This window comes from Xenopus laevis, chromosome 3L (genome assembly GCF_017654675.1).
Source record: "Xenopus laevis strain J_2021 chromosome 3L, Xenopus_laevis_v10.1, whole genome shotgun sequence".
Taxonomy (NCBI): domain Eukaryota; kingdom Metazoa; phylum Chordata; class Amphibia; order Anura; family Pipidae; genus Xenopus; species Xenopus laevis.
Genome location: NC_054375.1, coordinates 109435878 through 109454920, shown reverse-complemented (window position 1 = coordinate 109454920; position 19043 = coordinate 109435878). Strand labels below are relative to the sequence as shown.

Here is a 19043-nt window from a genome sequence, read left to right as displayed (position 1 = left end):
AAAATATTCCTTAGATTAGTACCACACTCAGGGGCAGATTTATAAATATGTGAGTTTAGAGCTTAATAAATAAAAACTCACCCACGTTCTATTCATTCCTATGGGGTTTTTAGAACCAAATGTATCAATTGGTGAGTTCTAACTTTCACCCATTGATAAATACAATTCTAAAAATCCCATTGGAATGAATAGAATGTGGATGAGTTTTTATTTAGTAAGCTCTAAGCTCATTTTGATAAATCTGTTATGACACAGGGGAGATGACATTTTGAATTTTCACGATGGGTTTTTCAAAACGGTGTTGTTGTTTTTCAAAAGGGTGTTGTTGTGATTGTGAATTAAAGACCTTTGTTAAGAATTTTGCATGCTATGCTTGGCATAAAAAGTGTGAGTTTGAGGCAAAATGTCTTATTTACAATTACTGTTTGGTGCAAGTCCTTTTTTCTCTTGAATGCAGTGTTCCCTGCGCATCATTCAGATCCTTTTACAGAAAGGGCTAATGGGTGCACATGGGTGTGGGGTGGAAATAAATTAGGTTTTAGGAAGCAAGAGGGCTTCAAAGAAGATAAATTAGAGAGACATTTTGACAGTTGAGATATGGCAGAAAAGAGAAGGTCAGATGAGGGTACAGTGAGTCTAATCTGAATAAAGGTGGCACTGAAAAGCAAAAGAATTGAGACACAGTATATAGGGGAAGAGTAGAGGTCTACAGACAGAGCCTTCAAGGTCCCCTCCAGAGAGTTTAATGATAGTGCCTTTTAATTATTCAGATAATGATGACATTGTGAATGTGAAATCTGTAACCCTCCAGCAATAAGGTATGCAAAGAATTAAAGTTAAATATAACTACAAGCCAGCACATTTGCTTTCCCTGGTCTAAGTCCTTGTTACTAACAATTATGCGCTATAAATTCTGATGGCTATGCCACCATTCCTTCTGTATTTAATGCCGATAATACAAGTTTCAGAATGTATGATAGTTCATTGCGTTTGCTTTCTTGACAGATATTGATGAATGCAGCACTATACCAGGAATCTGTGAACCTGGTGAATGTGCAAATACAGTGGGCAGTTACTTCTGCAAGTGCCCTCCAGGATTTTTTACTTCAGCTGATGGTTCAAGATGTGTAGGTAAGAAATCCATTCACCCCAATCAAAATTAAACTAAAATCAAGCTCATGAGAGGAAGAGAGGCACAGGGCTTTACATTCACATTAATGTATACTTCATTGTCTTTTGGGCTGATCTTCCTTTTTTTAACATAGCCATAATAACATTCTTTTGTTGCTGTAAAAATGCTTACACCTACAAGCATTCACAGACATACACAAAAATCACAAAAATGTTTAACTAGTGGCATTAACCTAATTCCTTTTCTTATCTTTTCTCTATTAGATATTCGTCCCGGGTATTGTTTCACTTCATTAGCAAATGGAAGGTGTAACAACCAGCAACCACAAACAGTAACAAAACAGCAGTGTTGCTGTGATTCTGGAAGATGTTGGTCTCCAGGGCCAACAACATCACCAGATATGTGCCCCATTCGTGGAACTGGTGAGCAGTTTATTTTTTATATTGGCTTATTTTTAAGGTTATAATGTTAAGATCTAGACCAGGGATGCCCAACCTTTTTTTACCCATGAACCACATTTAAATGTAAAAATAAATTGGAGAGCAACACATGCATGTAAAAAGTTCCTGGGGTGCCAAATATGGGCCGTGCTATGTTGATTGGCAGCCTACAGGAGGCTTTGTTTGGCAGTACACCTGTTTTTCATGCAACTATTAGAGGGATTCAACTACCCCAATGTGACCAGCACTAATACCAGGGGCAGGACTAGCTCATTCACATACTCTTATTTGGTTCACATCATAAAAGGCAGACAAATTACCCTGAAGCATGTATACACTTATCCCAAGAAAGGGGTTAGTTCAATTACATTCAATTTAAAACAGTGTGAAATCTGCAGGTAGTTTATGTAGAAAGATGTGTTTTCTTTATGTTTCCATTGCAGCAAATGATTTGTATTCAAATTAGATTATTCCCTTGATGTATTTAAATGTTTTTATCATATCATCTCCCTCCCTTCTCTCTTCTAAGCTATTTGAAGCTGAATATATGAAGGACTCTCTTTTTTTAATTTCAGATGAGTATCGCAAACTGTGTATAATACCGGGCGCTCCACCTCTTGGTCCAGGTCCTGTCCTCCCAGGTCCAGGTCCAGGTCATGTCCCCCCAGGACAATTTCCACCTGTATTTCCACCTGTCTATCCACCTGTCTATCCACCTGTCTTTCCACCTGCAGTTCTCCCAGTTTACCCAACCCGGGGCCCGTCTGGTAAATATTGTGTTTATGTTTTTGTAGAACATGCTAAATACAGGAATTTAATTTAAAAAGTAAAATTAGATCTACTGTATATTAGTCTATACAACTCTTCATAAAACTAAACAATCTATCTGTAACATTATTTTCAATTAACATAATATTCTTCTCAGTTATGGATCCTGGTACACAAGATTCCTCCTATTTAAAGATCATTACATTTATTACTAGTTTTTCATGTTCTATAAAGTTTAAAACTCTCTTTAAGAAGATAAGCATTGTCCGGTGTCTGTATGCTATCATTTTGGAGACATCTTGAATTGTGTGTTGTATTTGAAGTTTGAGTTGATTACATCTGCTTCTTTTCAGTGGTTGTTGGTGTTAATGTGAGCCAGCAGCAGATAGCAGATTACTGTGCTCTATTCCGCAACCTCTGTTTACACGGCCGCTGTATCCCTACCCCTGGAAGTTACCGTTGTGAGTGTAACCAAGGCTTCATCTTAGATGGTAGAGGAGAATGCATTGGTAAGAGCCTTTTCTTATGTGACTTATTTAGCTGTTATAATTCATTCTATATGACTGCATATTCTTAACAAAGAAAAAAAAACCCTCCAACATTTAAATGACATTTTTGTGTCATATAGCATACCAGAGTAAGTGAAAATGCACCTCTTACCCTTAACACACAAGGGCCTCAACTTGGCTACCCATCAGCCATGGTGTTGAGTTGTGGGTAAATGCTCAATCTGTAATGAACTTGAGGCTTTGCATAGAAACTGCACAGATACTTCCTATTGCAGACAAAGTTGCCACTGTGAGCAAATTCTAATTTATGCAATGTAATGTCAGTAGACTCATTTAAATAATTATAGGGAATGATAAGATTTATGGGAATGCCTTGTACGCTATTGGGTAAAATCATTATGAAGGCATTTGAAAATTCTTGTCATATTACAGCAGCCACTGTTTCTGAAAATATTCAAGTGAATTCTCCACGTTCAGTTATTTTTCAGTGCTGAAACAAACGTTGGTGCTTAATAAATATTTTATAAAAATAATACTGTAGTTGTAGATTGGGGTTCTAAAGTATTTTGGGATGTTGCTGCCCCCTGCAACGTTAAAGGGGTAGTTCATCTTAAAATTACACTATGGTGTAGGGAGTGATATTTACAATTGGTCTTCATTTTTTATTATTTATGTTTTTTTTAATTATTTAGCTTTGTGATCAGCATTTTGGAACATATCTGGTTGCTAAGGTCTAAATTACCCTTGCAGCCAGGCAGTGGTTTGAAGGACAGATTGGAAGAATCATAGAGGGCCTAGTTAAGTAATAAAAAAGTAACAAATAGCGTCAGAAGAAGAAGGCAAACAAGGAAAAAAACAATACAAAATAAAAAATGAAGACCAATTGCTAAGAATTGGCCATTCTATAACATACTAAAAGATAACTTAAAGGTAAACTACCCCAGCATGGTAATGGTAATGAAACAAGGCATCACTAGATGTGGGTGAAACTAATATTGACTTTTACTGTAAATTGCACTCAGTGGGTAACCAAGAGCATTATTATACCAATACTGTTTCTGTTTTTGCTAGTGACATGCTGATTTTTAGTGTGCCTTGCTTTATGGTACTGCACTTTTTTATATTGAATACTGCAGGATTATATGCAGGATTTGGATCGTTACTAATTTTGTGTTCAGATGTGTGTTGTGTTTTGCTTTTTAAGCTCTGAACAACTGAACACAACAATCTTTTTGTTTATAGTTGATGCAATATTTTATTTTTCTAAATATGCAAATATGCATATATGCAAAAATTTGGATTAGGTACAGGATTCAGCCAAACCTTTTTGGGGAGAATTAGTTTTTATCTGAATTCAAAAATTATGTATATGATAACATGCGTTGTTTTTAATTCATATTTATAATTGTTTTATTAGGTAGGCTGCCCAGGCACAGTTTTATGTTATAACTGGGTTATAATTAGGGATGCACCGAACACAGTATTCGGTTCAGTATTCGGCCAAGATTCAACCTTTTTCAGCAGAATTAAAAAAAAAATTGATTTTTATCAAACAAACAAGGAAGTAAATTTTTTTTACTGCATGCGGTTATCGTTCCCCCTTTTTCACCGAATTTTCATATGCAAATTAGGGTTTGGTTTGGTACTCGGCCAAATCTTTCACAAAGGATTGGGATTCAGCTTAAAATAGTGGATTCGGTGCATTCATAGTTATAATACATGGATTATATATTTTTTGTTAAAGCAGTGAAATAAGCCTTAAAGGAGAAGGAAAGCTATTGAAGCAGTTTATTGCCAATAGATTAGCCACAATAGTGCAAGCTATAACACAATATTTATTCTGCAGAATGGTTTACCATATCTGAGTAAACAGCTCTAGACACTCTCTGTTTGTTTAGGATAGCAGTTGCCATATTAGCTTTTGTAAAATCACTTCCTGCCTGAGTCTCTCCCTGCTCACTCATAGCTCTGGGCTCAGATTGCAGCAGGGAGGAGAGGAGTGAGGGGGGAAAGGGAGAGAGAGAGGAGCAAACTGAGCATGCTCATGCCATGCACTGGAGGTTTAAGCTGAAAACAGGAAGTCTGATACAGAAGTCCATATATACACAATAGAGGGAAAGAAATGCTGTGTGAAGACTCAGAGCAGCATTACTTTGAGGATTTAATGGTGTAATTATAGACCTTTCTGATAAAGCTTACTCAATTTTAGCCTTTCCTTCTCCTTTAATTACATTTTTGAATATTTTTTTTTAAAAAAATGTTTTTTTAATATTATTTCAAATTTAAGTTCAGTAATAAATGTCAACCTAAACAGTAAGTCGGAGTCAGATGGAATGCTAGCAATTTTTCTAACAGTATACTTCAAGGTTGCCAACAATAGAATACGTTATGGATACTAAACAAATGGAAAAAGGGGATCTGCCAAGAAATCTGCAAGTTTCCCAAATATTATAGTATAGTTAAATTGTAATGAAGCTTTAACTCAATGAGATATTTGTGAAATACATCTTGAAGTCTGTGGATATGTTAAGAAACAGAGTTTGTAAACCTTATTGGTATGTCCTGAGCCTTTGTGGTGAGTCATGCTCTGAAATTTAGGAAGCAAACTCATAAAATGTTTCCTAAGAAACCTCAACTTGGAAAGGTGAAATCTGCTTTTTATGCAATACCTGTACTTGGTAAAATTAGGATATTTAAAGGGTACTCATATGGTTCAGATTAAAAAGATTTATCTGTATAATCTATATAATTCTACATGCAGCTAGGACCTTTCAACATAATTCCCACCCTGATCACACAAGAAAGTTTCACCCATTATTTAATCCTTAATTTGTCTATACACGTGGATAGGATTTGATTGGCCCCATTTGGCAATAGTTCTGGAAGTTTGAAATCATCCTATTCCATACTTACTAATATACAGATTAGATATATTAGCATACAGAACACTCTGTCAGGCCCTATACACACAAATGGCCTCTCATCTTACCTATGTTATGGACATGTTCAGCCACTGAACAGGAGTTGGAGAAGTCAGAGAAATCTTAGGTAAATATAACATAATGTGTTCCAAGGTGGACATTATGGACATGAAGGCAGTTCTGAGAATTGCTTGTTTTTTTATTTTATTGAAATATGACTCTAGTAGATTTAAACCTTGGTGTGCTGAGGTAGCAGGTAGCAGGTAGCAGGCACATCACAGGTTCAAGGAGGCATCGATTGGAAAGTGGACATTACAGAATCATTTTGCAAAAAAAGTAGAATGAAGAGTAAACTCATCACAAAAATAGAAGAGTCCAGGTGCATATTCCCAGACTTATAAAGTAGGGATTAATACTTTAAACTTCTTTTAAAGGGGACCTGTCACCCCGAGAACTAATTCCAAATAATTTTTTATTATTTCAGTCATGCAATATAAACTTCATTTAAACTATATAAATTATTAAAATCGTGTTTCTTGCAGTCCTGGACTTCACAATAAAATCAAGCAGGCAGCTGCCATTTTGTGGACACTGTTATTAAGGCAAGCTTTGCATCACGCCAAAATCTTGATTATGCTCTAGAATGGGGCAACTGATACCCATGCCGAAGCACTAGCTACACAATTAGATGGTGAGGAGGGAGGGGGAATGTGAGGAGTGCAGTGACATCTTGGAGGTGCAGAATGGAAAGTGAAAGTAATTTCTTGCCCCGCCTCTATGCTTAAAGGGATACTGACACTAAAAATTTTCTTTTCAAAATATTAATCTACATTAAAAGTTACCTATAGGTCATGCTGATCGTATTTTGCTGAGAGGTTTGTTATGGCAAGTTATTGTTACTTGAAGTTCGTTAACCTGACTGTCCCTTCTCGACCTGTCAGAGTTTCTAATGCTAATCCACTACTGCTGTACAAATATGGCAGCCCCCTCTTAGAAGAACATGGGGGTAAGAAAGGTAATTTAAAAGCATCAGGTAAATACTTTTATGGCAAAATTATAAATAGTATGCAAAGACAATAGTAAGATAGATATAAAACAAAGGTTATTTTCTGGTGTCAGTATCTATTTAAGGCATAGAGGTGAAGCATGCAATATAAACGAGTTTATAATATTTATGGGTGTTTTAATTAAAAAAATATAATTTGGGTTTCATATTTCATTTGAAAAGGTATTTTATTATAAAGATTTTTATGTCTGGGTGACAATTCCTGTGTAAACTGACTGGCTGGCACAAACTGTCATGAAATAGAAAATATGCTGCTTAAAAAGTTTTTATTTCAATATCACATGGACATTACAGAGCCTTATTATGAGCAGGCTGGGTGTTTTATTGCTAAAGCATAATCCCATAAATAAAGGAAAGGGAAAGCTTTGAAAGGTCATTTGTATTTTGGTGTCCTCTACCTTTGTGCTAGTCCACATCAACGGAAATAAAAGGAAAGTTTAGATTTAAATTGCTCTTGTATTATGTAACAAAAGCCTGCCCCTTAACTTGCTGAACAGCATTAAAAGCCCATGTAGTGCTTTGGTAAGGTGAAAAGTTCTTGATGTTGGTGCTAAATATGATAGTGGAACTTTTAATTTAAAATGCAAAAACAAAGTTGTCAGGCTGGCCATAGTTGAAAATTCAGCAAATGTATAGCTCAAGTATGGACTGAAAATAGACATTCAAATATTTTTTCTTTTTTTAATAATTGTAGCAGCTGCAAAACATTCCTGATCAGTAGAGGAGTAAGTCAGTGCTGCTGCAGCTAGGCTTGTTTGCTCACCAGACACTGCTCTGGCTTCACTGCATTCAGAACAGAACATATTTAGGAAGGTTGTTTAACTAGAAAGAAGTGTTTACACATGGGCTAGAATTATGAATGCACAACTTTCTTCACTGGCTCCTGATCTTTTTTCCAGGTTGCAGGCAAAATTACCTTATAAAAAAATGTAATACATTCTTTTTCCTTTGGAAATAAATCCAATATGGTATAGATCCAATGTGATAGATAATTAACTCTGTATTTATAACCATAATTTATCTTACATTTGTAAAGGTTTAACTATGTCCTTTGTCAAATATATGTGAACAGAGGCTTTGGGGTATGTATATTTATCAAAGAGTGAAGTTAGTAGGGATGCACCGAATCCATTATTTTGGATTCGGCTGAACCTCCAAATCCTTTGCGAAAGATTCAGCCGAATACTGAACCAAATCCTAATTTGCAGATGCATATTAGGGGTGGGAAGGGGAAAACATTTTCTACTTCCTTGTTTTGTGACAAAATGTCACCTGATTTCCATATGCAAATTAGGATTCAGTTCGGCCGGGCAGAAGGGTTTGGCCGAATCCAAATCCTGCTGAAAAAGGCCGAATCCTGGATTCGGTGCATCCCTAGAAGATAACCACAGTCCGCAATAGTGAAATACCACATCTCTCCATTTATTTCTATGGGATTTATCAAAGGGTGAAAGTGAAAGTTCGCCCTTTAATAAATACGTCTTTAAAAATCCCATAGAAATGAATGGAGAGAGGCTGGATTTCACTCTAACAAACTGTGGTGATCTCTAACTTCACCTTTTGGTAAATATACCCCCTATGTATATTACTAGAGTTTAAGAAATGACCACTACATTGTAAAAGTTGTTTGCGGTGTAACTATTTGTAATATAGTTTTATACTAAACACGATAAATAATATATTACAAAATGCCTTAATATCTTCAGAAACACAGAAAACAGAGTTGCAAATATATTGAATTGTAATTAAAAAGTATCTTTAAAGAACAGTATATAACAAAACTTTTCAGATATGTTTCTCCTGAGAAAAAAAAGAAATAGATTATTTTGTTGACATAGAGGTATTGGGACAAAAGCAGGGTTGACTTGGGGACAAGTGTAACCTTGGTTGTAAACATGCAATACCCATTAGTTGTCTGAGCCCACACAAGGCTGCGGTGGAGTTCCTATTATGATGACTTGTCTATGTGTCTCCTGAGTGACCTGATGAAACCAGAGACAGATATTACCATAAATAAATAAATAAAATACCATGAGATAAGCTGATTTACTTACTGGACAGTGAGTGAGAATTTTGACTGCTAGAACTGAGGTTATGATGAGACAGAAAGGTCGAGAACCAATCCGGTGAAACAGCGACTAGGCAAAGAGAGTAGCACATTTGTACAGAGTTCATTATCTCTGTTTGGCACACATCTTCTCCATTGGTGTTAAAACACCCGGTTTGCTAGGAGTAGATTAGTAAGAGTAAAAACAAAAGAATTACCTGCTTGTGGTTGCATATACTGTAAGGGGCACATTTACTATGGATCGAATATCGAGGGTTAATTAACCCTCGATATTCGACCATCGAAGTAAAATCCTTCGACTTCGAATATCGAAGTCGAAGGATTTACTGCAAATGCTTTGATCGAATGATCGAAGAAAAAATCGTTCAATCGTACGATTAAATCCTTCGAATCGAACGATTCGAAGGATTTTAATCCATCGATTGAACAAAGATTTTCCTTCATAGGCTAACATTGGTGCTTGGTAGGTTTTAGCTGGCGAAGTAGCTAGTCGAAGTTTTTTTTAAAGAGACAGTACTTCGACTATCGAATGGTCGAATAATCGAATGATTTTTAGTTCGAATTGTTCGATTAGAAGTTGTAGTCGAAGGTCGAAGTAGCCAATTTGATGGTCAAAGTAGCCAAAAAAAAAAAACTTCGAAATTCAACTTTTTTTCATTCTAATCCTTCACTCGAGTTAAGTAAATGTGCCCCGTAGTGTTATAAGAGACAAAGTAAACCAGATTTTAACCTACAGTTGATGTAAAGCATGCAAAAGAGGCATTGTTGCATGGTAGTTTTTAGACCCAGGGTAAAATTTCATAATGCATATGGAGTCCTTCTTAGTTTATGCATAGATTCTTCTTTTGCAATACTTTATTTTTTGCAATGACATGATTTGTACTGTGTTTTCTCCCCTCTTTCATGAAGATATTGATGAGTGTGAAAAAAATCCATGTCGCCATGCTGATTGTCTTAACACACAGGGATCCTATATTTGCAAGTGCTACTCTGGATTCCAGAGTACATCAACCCGAACAGAGTGCAGAGGTAAGTGGGATAACATTAAGCTAAAACAGAGGAGAGTGAATACTGTCAGTATCTTTAATTTAACAACATTACCCCACAGATCTATAAGGTATTTGTGCTTTGGCATTTTCTTAAAAAGCAGTTCATTATGATTACAGCAGTTGGTGAAATGTCTCTATCAGGAAACTGAAAGGTCCTCTATTCAGCCACAACTTACATTTCCAGAATAGCATTGCCAACTCATGATTGGCAGGCCAATTGCCAATTGTGATCAAAAGGTGGGGCTCCCAACATACAGTATCAGATGACCATGCCAATGTATACAGCAACAAGTTCTCATCTGTTTTCTTACAGACATTGACGAGTGCTTACAAAATGGAAGAATCTGTAACAACGGGCGATGTGTGAACACAGATGGAAGTTTTCACTGTGTGTGTAATGCTGGCTTTCAAGTTTCAGCTGATGGAAAAAATTGTGAAGGTAATTGTTTCCAGTGGAGTCAGCTGTCTGGATTAAAGAAGTCCCGTCATCACTCTTCTTAAATTCTCACTTGTTTCATTGTCCAAATCCATGTGAAGCCTGATGAATCTCTCTCTTGCCCTTCTCACTCCCAACAATTTCCTCATCACTTGGGCTAAACATTAACATATCTTCATCTCTATGTGCGCTTCCTTTGCTTTCCAGACTAACTACATTGCCGTGCTGTATTCAGTTAACCTCTGCAAAAACAGCAAATGCTCTAATGCTTTATAAAGTTATGAATAGGTATCAGTCACTACAGCGATGAAAGTTTGTTCATCAGCTTTGCTCAAGTTTACAAATCTTTATTACATCAATCTGCAAATATCCACCTGTTATATAGAAGTTGAAAAATGCTCTCCACCTGCTTTTGGTTATCTTGGAATACACCATTTTTTATACTACCTGGGAAAAAATCTAGGGAATGCCGTGTGTTAAAACTGAAAGCACATTTACCAAAGCCTCTGAAATTTATCAAAAACGGTAAACCTAGAAAGCTGAAAGCGCTCCAATATTTTGTTTTTCAAATCAGTGGATGTTAGGGGTGTTACAAAGCAATGCAGCTTTGTGCTCACTTTCTAAAACCATAAATAGTTTATATTTTTTTTCTGTTGTATTTAGTCAAACTTCACATTGAGAAATATAAGTGTTTGCACCTACTGTATTTGTACTTGGCCAGAGGCAAAATTGCTACACTATGGAATTGAGATAATTATTCAACTTCATTTCTTAAGGGGATGAATGTTATAAGCATGGGGGAATATGTGCTTATGAACCAATCCTTTACTTAGGACATGAAAAATGTGCTAAAATACAAATTAAAGTCATTACTCTTCTAGATCTATTGTTATTAAATATCCGATGGGCATTAATCAACGTTATTAACCTAAATGGACAGGTTGAATTAAATGCTATCTCCTTGAAACGGTTTTTATATCTGTAAAATATATAAGTATGCAGGAGTTTGGTTAGGGAGGAAGTCAGATGAGAAAAAGTATTATTAGGAGGGGTCTTTGAATATATACATATATTATCTTACTAAAATATGGTGTGCATTTTGCAGATATGGATGAATGCAGTGTGAGGAATATGTGCCTAAATGGCATGTGCATAAATGAAGATGGAAGTTTCAAATGTATTTGCAAACCTGGCTTCCAGCTTGCTTCAAATGGGCGCTTCTGCACAGGTATGTATTGCAGTTAAATAGATCATCATCACTGGCTTTAGTAAAGAAGTATAATGAACAGAAAAAAGTACCTGTCTCTGAAATCTGTTTTAAACTCTTGCCTTCATGTTTGAATTTATTTAAATGGATCCTATTAAAGGCAGACATAGCAAATATAAGGGCTGCTGTACCCCTCACCTTGTAGTAAAGTTGCCACCTGCCCGGTATTTTACCGGCCTGGGCAGTAAAAATTAAGCTTGATCCCAATGTTATTAATAGGGAAAATGCATAAAAATATAGGAAGGCCAGTATTTTTTTCAAGAAAAGTGGCAACCATACCTTGCCGTTCCATAGTTTGCATTGATACACAAAAGAGAATATTGCCTGCAAGTGCATGGGTGCGATTTGCCTTCTTTTCATGTTAAATACTTCTGGTTGTGAAGAATATCTAACATGCATTTACATTTTATTTTATAGTTGAGAGGTTCCTAGCCTTAATAGAATTCTTAGATTTCTGACATTATACAAATACAAATTGTATAAACCATGCCTACTTTTAAAAGCCACACCCACTTCTACAAGTATAGGTGTAAGGACAATAACCAAGGAGGTTGTAATCAGGCCCAGACTGGCAATCTGTGGATTTTGGCAAATGCCAGAGGGACTGCTGCAAGATGCCATAGAGAGTCGCTGTTTAGTGGGCTGGTGAGGGCTATGTGGGCCTCTGTACTTGAAATGCCAGGGCCTATTTTGAATCCCAGTCCAGGCCTGGTCGTAATAATAGATTTTGACACTAAAGTAACACTGGGACATTTAGCAGTGTTAAAACAGAGGAGGGTTAAGTAGCAGATAAGAGTTAGAATAAGGTAGTTTTGGTTAGACTCAGAATTAGTTAAATTGGGAACAGAGTGTTTTTGGAGAGTGCTTTGTGATTAACAAAAACCTTCCAAAAAGCAAAACGGACATGGATTAGGAAATGGTTGATCAGGTTTATCTTGTTACTTTGTCCTGTCTTAAAGAGTTTTGATACAGTGACTACAAAGTCAGATACAGAAAACAGCTGTTCAAAATCAAGGCAGTGTCTGTCTAAAATGTAGATGTCTGCATTAGTGACAGATAAATTGTCAAGGCCTAAAGTTCAAGTACAAAACATCAAACCTTGTAATAGCTGTTCTTTTAACAGGATTACATTTTAGTGGCTGTCAGAGTGTTCCCACAACAGTTGGCCCAGCATATCTGATGTTTCAAGAATTGCGTCTTTCGGCTATCCAAGAAGAACTCTCGATATCCTGTTCCAAGCATTCTCTTGCAATAAGTAAAACATCCACATACTATGCTTGGTGCTTGCTTATATAGCAGAGCACTCCCAGGTTGTACACCAGGCAGCATATTGGGAGAATTTCAAACATTTTGTACACCACAATTTTCAGTGAGAAGCCAAAGTCCCAAAATTAAGAAATAGGAACTTCTAGCCTGTTTAGCCTGTAAATGAAACATTACTCTTTTTTTTTTTTTCCTTCAAAGATGAACATTGTATTAAAATGAACACAATACTCATTCTGTTTCAAGGACTTCCTCTGAACCTTAACACCCCATTGGAGAGAATTAAAAAAAAAAAAAGCCTAAACTCTTAGCTAGATGTCAAGTCAAGTCAAGTGGATTTTATTGTCATTTCAGCCATATACAGTAAATAAAATACATACTAGAAATGAAATGACGTTCCTCCAGAACCCCCCGGTGCTAAATGTACCAGTTTGTTTAAACATTTCATAGAAACATAGCAACATACATAGTAAGTTAGGTTGAAAAAAGACACACCTCCATTAAGTTCAACCTTTTAACTTTTTTTTAACCTGCCTAACTGCCAGTTGATCCAGAGGAAGCATCAACGGGCAGTTAGGCAGGTGACAAAAAAGTTAAAAGGTTGAACTTGATGGGCTTCCATAACTGTCAGTAAACTTATACAGGTATGGGATCCTTTATTTGGAAACCCGTTATCCAGAAATCTCCGAATTACGGAATGTCTCCCATAGACTCTGATAATCAAATAATCCAAATTTTTAAAAATTATTTCCTTTTTCTCTGTAATAATAAAACAGTACCTTGCACTTGATCCCAACTAATATATAATTAATCCTTATTGGAGGCAAAACCAGACTTACGATATGAAGATCCAAATTATGGAAAGATCCATTATGGGGAAACCCCCAGGCCCCGAGCATTCTGGGTAACAGGTCCCCTACCTGTACTGAAAATGTTAAACACTGTAAAACTGCTGGGAATCTATCCCCATAAACCAGTGTGGATTTTAATAAACCCACGCTTCTTTTTCAGCTGTTTTTTTTAGTCTAACTTACTATAGATTTTTACTGTGAAATTTGAATGGTACATTTTGGAATAGGGCAAGCAGCTATAGCCTGCTGAATACTCATTTACTGGCTAAATGGATATAAAAACTGCTCTAGGAAGGTATATGCACTGGGGAAGGTTATTTACTTAGACTGTTAAACAAATAAAATCATGTGTGAATCATAAATCACGGATAATACACCAACTTTTTTCTGCTAAGTGAATTTCTTAGCACTAAAATTCTTATTTTACTGTTGTAATATGTGAGGTTGATTAAGCCAGTTGGTGTCTGAAGCATATGCTATGGCCAAAAGCTTCTGACTGAAGAAAACACTGAGGTGTTTCTTTTTCAGTTTGTCCTTTTAAGGCCAAGAGAGTTGCACATTAAGCTTTGTGCTGTGTTTAATGTTAGTATGCCCTACCAGAAAAGAAAGCAAATGTGATCTCCGCTGGCAGAGGATTTATTAAAGGGTCTTATTAACAGGAGTTATTAACAAGAACACACTGTAAAGCCACGGGATCCTGGACCTATTCTCACTTACAGTTTAACTGTGAGGTGACACAATATTACTCAGACGCTTTATTATTTTTAGCAAATTCCTTTATCTAGATGCAAATGCAATATATATATATATATATATATATATATATATAGAACAAAAAAACAGCACTAGGGGTCTTTGCAGTGAAAAAAACGTGTATTTTTACATGGGGTCCCAAGAGGGACCGAAACGTCGGTTATACATACCATGTAAAAATACAAGTTTTTTTCACTGCAAAGACCCCTGGTGCTGGTTTTTTGTTCTTTTTGTATTTGTACTTTACTCCGGGCACAGGGGCAGCTACAAGGTAGCTTGTATTGAAGGTGGGTGCTGTCCTGTTCTATATATATATATATATATATATATATATATATATATATATATATATATATATATATATATATATACAGTATATATATATATATATACAGTATATATATATATATATATATATATATATATATATATATATATATATATATTTAAATTTAAATATTCCTTTAACCTACTTTTTTTACTGATACTATGCTTTTTCTGTGTCTATAAGTAAAATCTTTGGAATCTGATTTAAAAATGTGAACTTGCAGTAGATACCAACTTGTATTTAGGTCTCAGTATCAGCGAATACAAGAATGATTTATTGTCTTTATGCTGGTGCCTTTGTTTGGTATAGTAGCTGACCATATTCAAATTCTGTTTCATCTCAGATATTGATGAGTGTGAGACAGCCGGCATTTGTATGAATGGACACTGCGTTAATACGGAGGGTTCTTTTAGATGCGAATGCTTTCCTGGTCTTGCAGTTGGACTTGATGGGCGTGTATGTGTTGGTAAGTAAAAATTGATCTGTCAATGAAATTTGAAACTTTAGAGTTTACAATATTGAAATTCATGCTACTGTACCTGCTTCTGCTATGAATGGTTTTGAATGAATCTTAGTACTTAATGAGCTTCTGAAATGTTTCAACATGAAAACACTGGCAAAAAGATCTGAAAACTGTAATCAATTAGCAATTTTCAAATTAAGAGAGAAATGTTTTTGCTTCGAGATTGAGCACAAGAGAAATCTCAGTCATTGAAAAATCTGCCTCAGTGCTAAGTGACATACGAGTTCCATAGTGCTTACAGTATGCCACAATGCACATGGGTTGAGGCATTGTCTCATAAGCGCCAAGACTATATCAAGAGGTAGTTTTAATTTACTTATGAAGAGATTGAGAGATAATTCTCTATAGTGTATTTCAGGGATGGAATTGTATTATCAACTATAGACCTGATGAGAGTCTGTCTGTTTCTGTGGATTGTCTATCTTCTTTTACTATTTCTATTTATCACCTTTTTTTCATCAGAAGCTAAAAGAGGAACATTTTAATTATCTTTTACACATTGATCCCATAGGATGTTCACATATAGTAGGTTTGACAGGTCTTTCATCCATTCTCCAAGAAAATCGGAGTTTAGGCTGCCCAAAAAAAGTCATCAACAGCTGCTATGACATCAGAATCGGCTGTGCTGCGAATACTAGCCAACTCCTATACGAATGTCCTAAGGAGGGCATGTCATACATAACACTCTCCAGGTGCTATGAGCTACTGCTTCTAGAATTTTCATGCTGACTGCATCTTGCTAAATATACTGGAAGTTCTATTTTACAAAAACTGTTTTTTCAACCAAGGATTTATATGCTGCTCATAGACAACACCCAGGCCACACACAATTGAAACATCTTTTCTGAAATTACATTTAGGCTAACAGATTATCTATCTATCTATCTATCTATCTATCTATCTATCTATCTATCTATCTATCTATCTGCCTGGCTGTCTGTCTATCTATCTACAGTATCTATTTATCTAATCTCTTTGTATAATCACTTGGGGGTACCAAATGTCAGACATTCCCCAGTGATTATAATTGTTTATTTGAGACCCTAGACCTGCTTTCTGACTACTGCAAACTTATCAACTGAAACCCAGTGTTTCTTTTCTTCCATGTGAAGACACACACAGGAGAAGCACATGCTATGGAGGCTACAAGCGGGGTCAATGTGTCCGACCATTGTTGGGAGCAGTTACAAAGTCTGAGTGTTGCTGTGCCAGCACTGATTTTGCCTTTGGAGAGCCATGCCAGCCTTGTCCTGCAAAAACTTCAGGTGAAAAGATCAAGTGGGAAACTGATTATAATTTATCTGAAGCAGAATTGAGAAAAAAGTCAAGATGTTTGAAATTCAACTTAGAGTTTTGTGAGGCTTATGCTTCAATAGGGCTCATTTACTGAAATAAATGCAGTTGCCAACAGCAACCAGTCAGGACTTTGCTTTCATTCTAACTCAGCTAATTGTTGATTGGTTGTGATCGCAAACTGCAATTTAGCACATATGTTCCAAAATCTATACTTATGTGTCAAAGTATATTTTCTGAATACGTAAACTACTTACTGACATAATCCTTTTATTATAATGGGTGGAAACATGTATTAACGTCTATTAATCTATAGCTTCCGGCAGATAAATATTGTCACAGCTTGAGGGTGAGAGGAGGTTGTTCTTCTAAAGTGATGAATTCTGCCTCTCTCCTGAAATAAGCCTAAAACACCTTTGTAGTGGGAGTGGCACAAGATGTTCAGTGCCAAAAAAAGATATACAGTATAATGCTGTATCAATCTGGGAAATCACCACATCCAAGTGTCCCTGTCTTGGAACACTTTAAAAGTGTTTTAGTTGTTTGTAGTTCGTGTTCAACAATTTATACTAATAACCGGTAATAATTTCCTGTGTTTGCAGAGGAGTATCAAGCCCTGTGTAGCAGTGGGCCTGGAATAACATCTGTAGGAACTGGTATGTATGACTAAATATATGTATGAAATGTTATACCACTTGTGGTATATTAGAAATATGTTTTATTGTCTTCTATGGGGCAATTAGCCTATAACCCTACATACCCAGTGAAATCAAGCTGTAATTACCAGCTACAATTCTTCAATACTTTAGATTATTAAATACAGTTTCTTCATGTGACTGCATTTTGTGTAGATTTTCCATAACACATAAAAAAATCATTAAAAACAGTTAATTAATAAATTATTTCAGTGACTAAAAATCGACTAATTATATTCCGAGTACAAGTAGCTTTCCTAAAACTAGGACGACTGCCAAAAGTGATAACATTGTGAAAAGGCTAAATAGTTGAAATGGAAAAATGTAACACAATAGAGATTCTTAACTTATTGTACCAGATATATCCCATTTGGGAAATGCAATTGAGCGCTTAAGGGAAAACTATACCCCCTGAACAATGTAGGTCTCTTTAAAAAGATATCGCATAAAACAGCTCATATGTAAAACCCTGCTTCATGTAAATAAACCATTTTCATAATAATAGACTTTTTAGTAGTATGTGGCACTGGGTAATCATAAATAGAAAATTGCCATTTTAAAAAACAAGGGCTGCCCACTGGGAACTTAGGATTCATGGTGCACACAAACACACCAAACAAACCATACTTGTTAAATCACATGAGCCAATTAACAGACAGAGTTGTGTCTTTTGCTTCCACACGTATTCCTGTTACAGTTAGAGTTGTAGTATTTCTGGTCAGGTGATCTCTGAGGCAGCACACAGACCATAAATATTTCAGGTCATTCCCGTTAGCTATAACATTTCTATTAAAGTCATCTGTTTCTTTTTCCTATTCTAATAATGCAGATGTTTGAGTTTTGCAGGCACTTTAGTGTAGAAGCTGCTTTAAACTGAGTTTCTAACAAACCTTGTCTACGTTTCTGTAGATATCAATGAATGTGCACTGGATCCTGACATATGTTCTAATGGAATTTGTGAAAATCTTCGTGGAACCTACAAATGCATCTGTAATGCAGGATATGAAGTGGATGCAACTGGGAAAAATTGCGTTGGTATGTATCTTTTGCTCTCTCAGGATTGAAAAGGATGTATGTAAATGTCTTGTGCTGTGAGATATGATGATGCTAAATACGCAAGGGATAATAATATATAATACACAAGAGCCATGAATATCATGTAAATTATAGGGCCCTTTTATTTACCCAGACACAATGAGTAAAGTGCAATATTAAGCACATTCACCAGAATTTCTAGAATTCATGCATAATTTTGGGAGCAAATTTTAATTCAGACAAGTTTTGCTGCATCCACTTTGTTGCCAATCTGTGATTTCTGGTGTTCACAGTATGAGCAAGCTATACACGTGATTCTTTAAGCACTAGTTACGCCTATGGAGCCACTGCCTGGTCAGGAGGTGGTGGTAGTTGCAGGGTTCCCCTGTGTCAATAGGTGAAGCAATGCCAGATTTGGCACAGAAGGCAGAAAGGGCTAAATGGCACCAATCGCAAATATTAGGGATGTACCAAATCCAATATTCATCTTTTTTTTTCTGCAGGATTTGGGTTCACCCGAGTCCAAATGCCTGGCTGAACCAAATCTGAATTATTAGAATCACATTACTTTTTGTCATACAAAAGAGGAAGTAAAAAAATGTTTAACCATGGGCATAGCATGCGCTTCTCATTAACCCTTCCTGAC

General features: G+C 36.0%; 1 protein-coding gene across 1 annotated transcript in view; it reads left to right on the top strand.

Moving 5' to 3' along the window:
• fbn1.L (fibrillin 1 L homeolog) overlaps positions 1-19043 on the top strand; it is a 130362-nt gene that overhangs the window by 49010 nt on the left and 62309 nt on the right. The window contains exons 9-19 of the mRNA XM_018253093.2: positions 1006-1131; positions 1396-1554; positions 2148-2339; positions 2694-2849; positions 9814-9933; positions 10267-10392; positions 11495-11617; positions 15195-15317; positions 16487-16639; positions 17270-17323; positions 18272-18397. Coding sequence (XP_018108582.1) covers positions 1006-1131; positions 1396-1554; positions 2148-2339; positions 2694-2849; positions 9814-9933; positions 10267-10392; positions 11495-11617; positions 15195-15317; positions 16487-16639; positions 17270-17323; positions 18272-18397 — 1458 coding nt within the window. The remainder of the gene's footprint in view (positions 1-1005; positions 1132-1395; positions 1555-2147; positions 2340-2693; positions 2850-9813; positions 9934-10266; positions 10393-11494; positions 11618-15194; positions 15318-16486; positions 16640-17269; positions 17324-18271; positions 18398-19043) is intronic.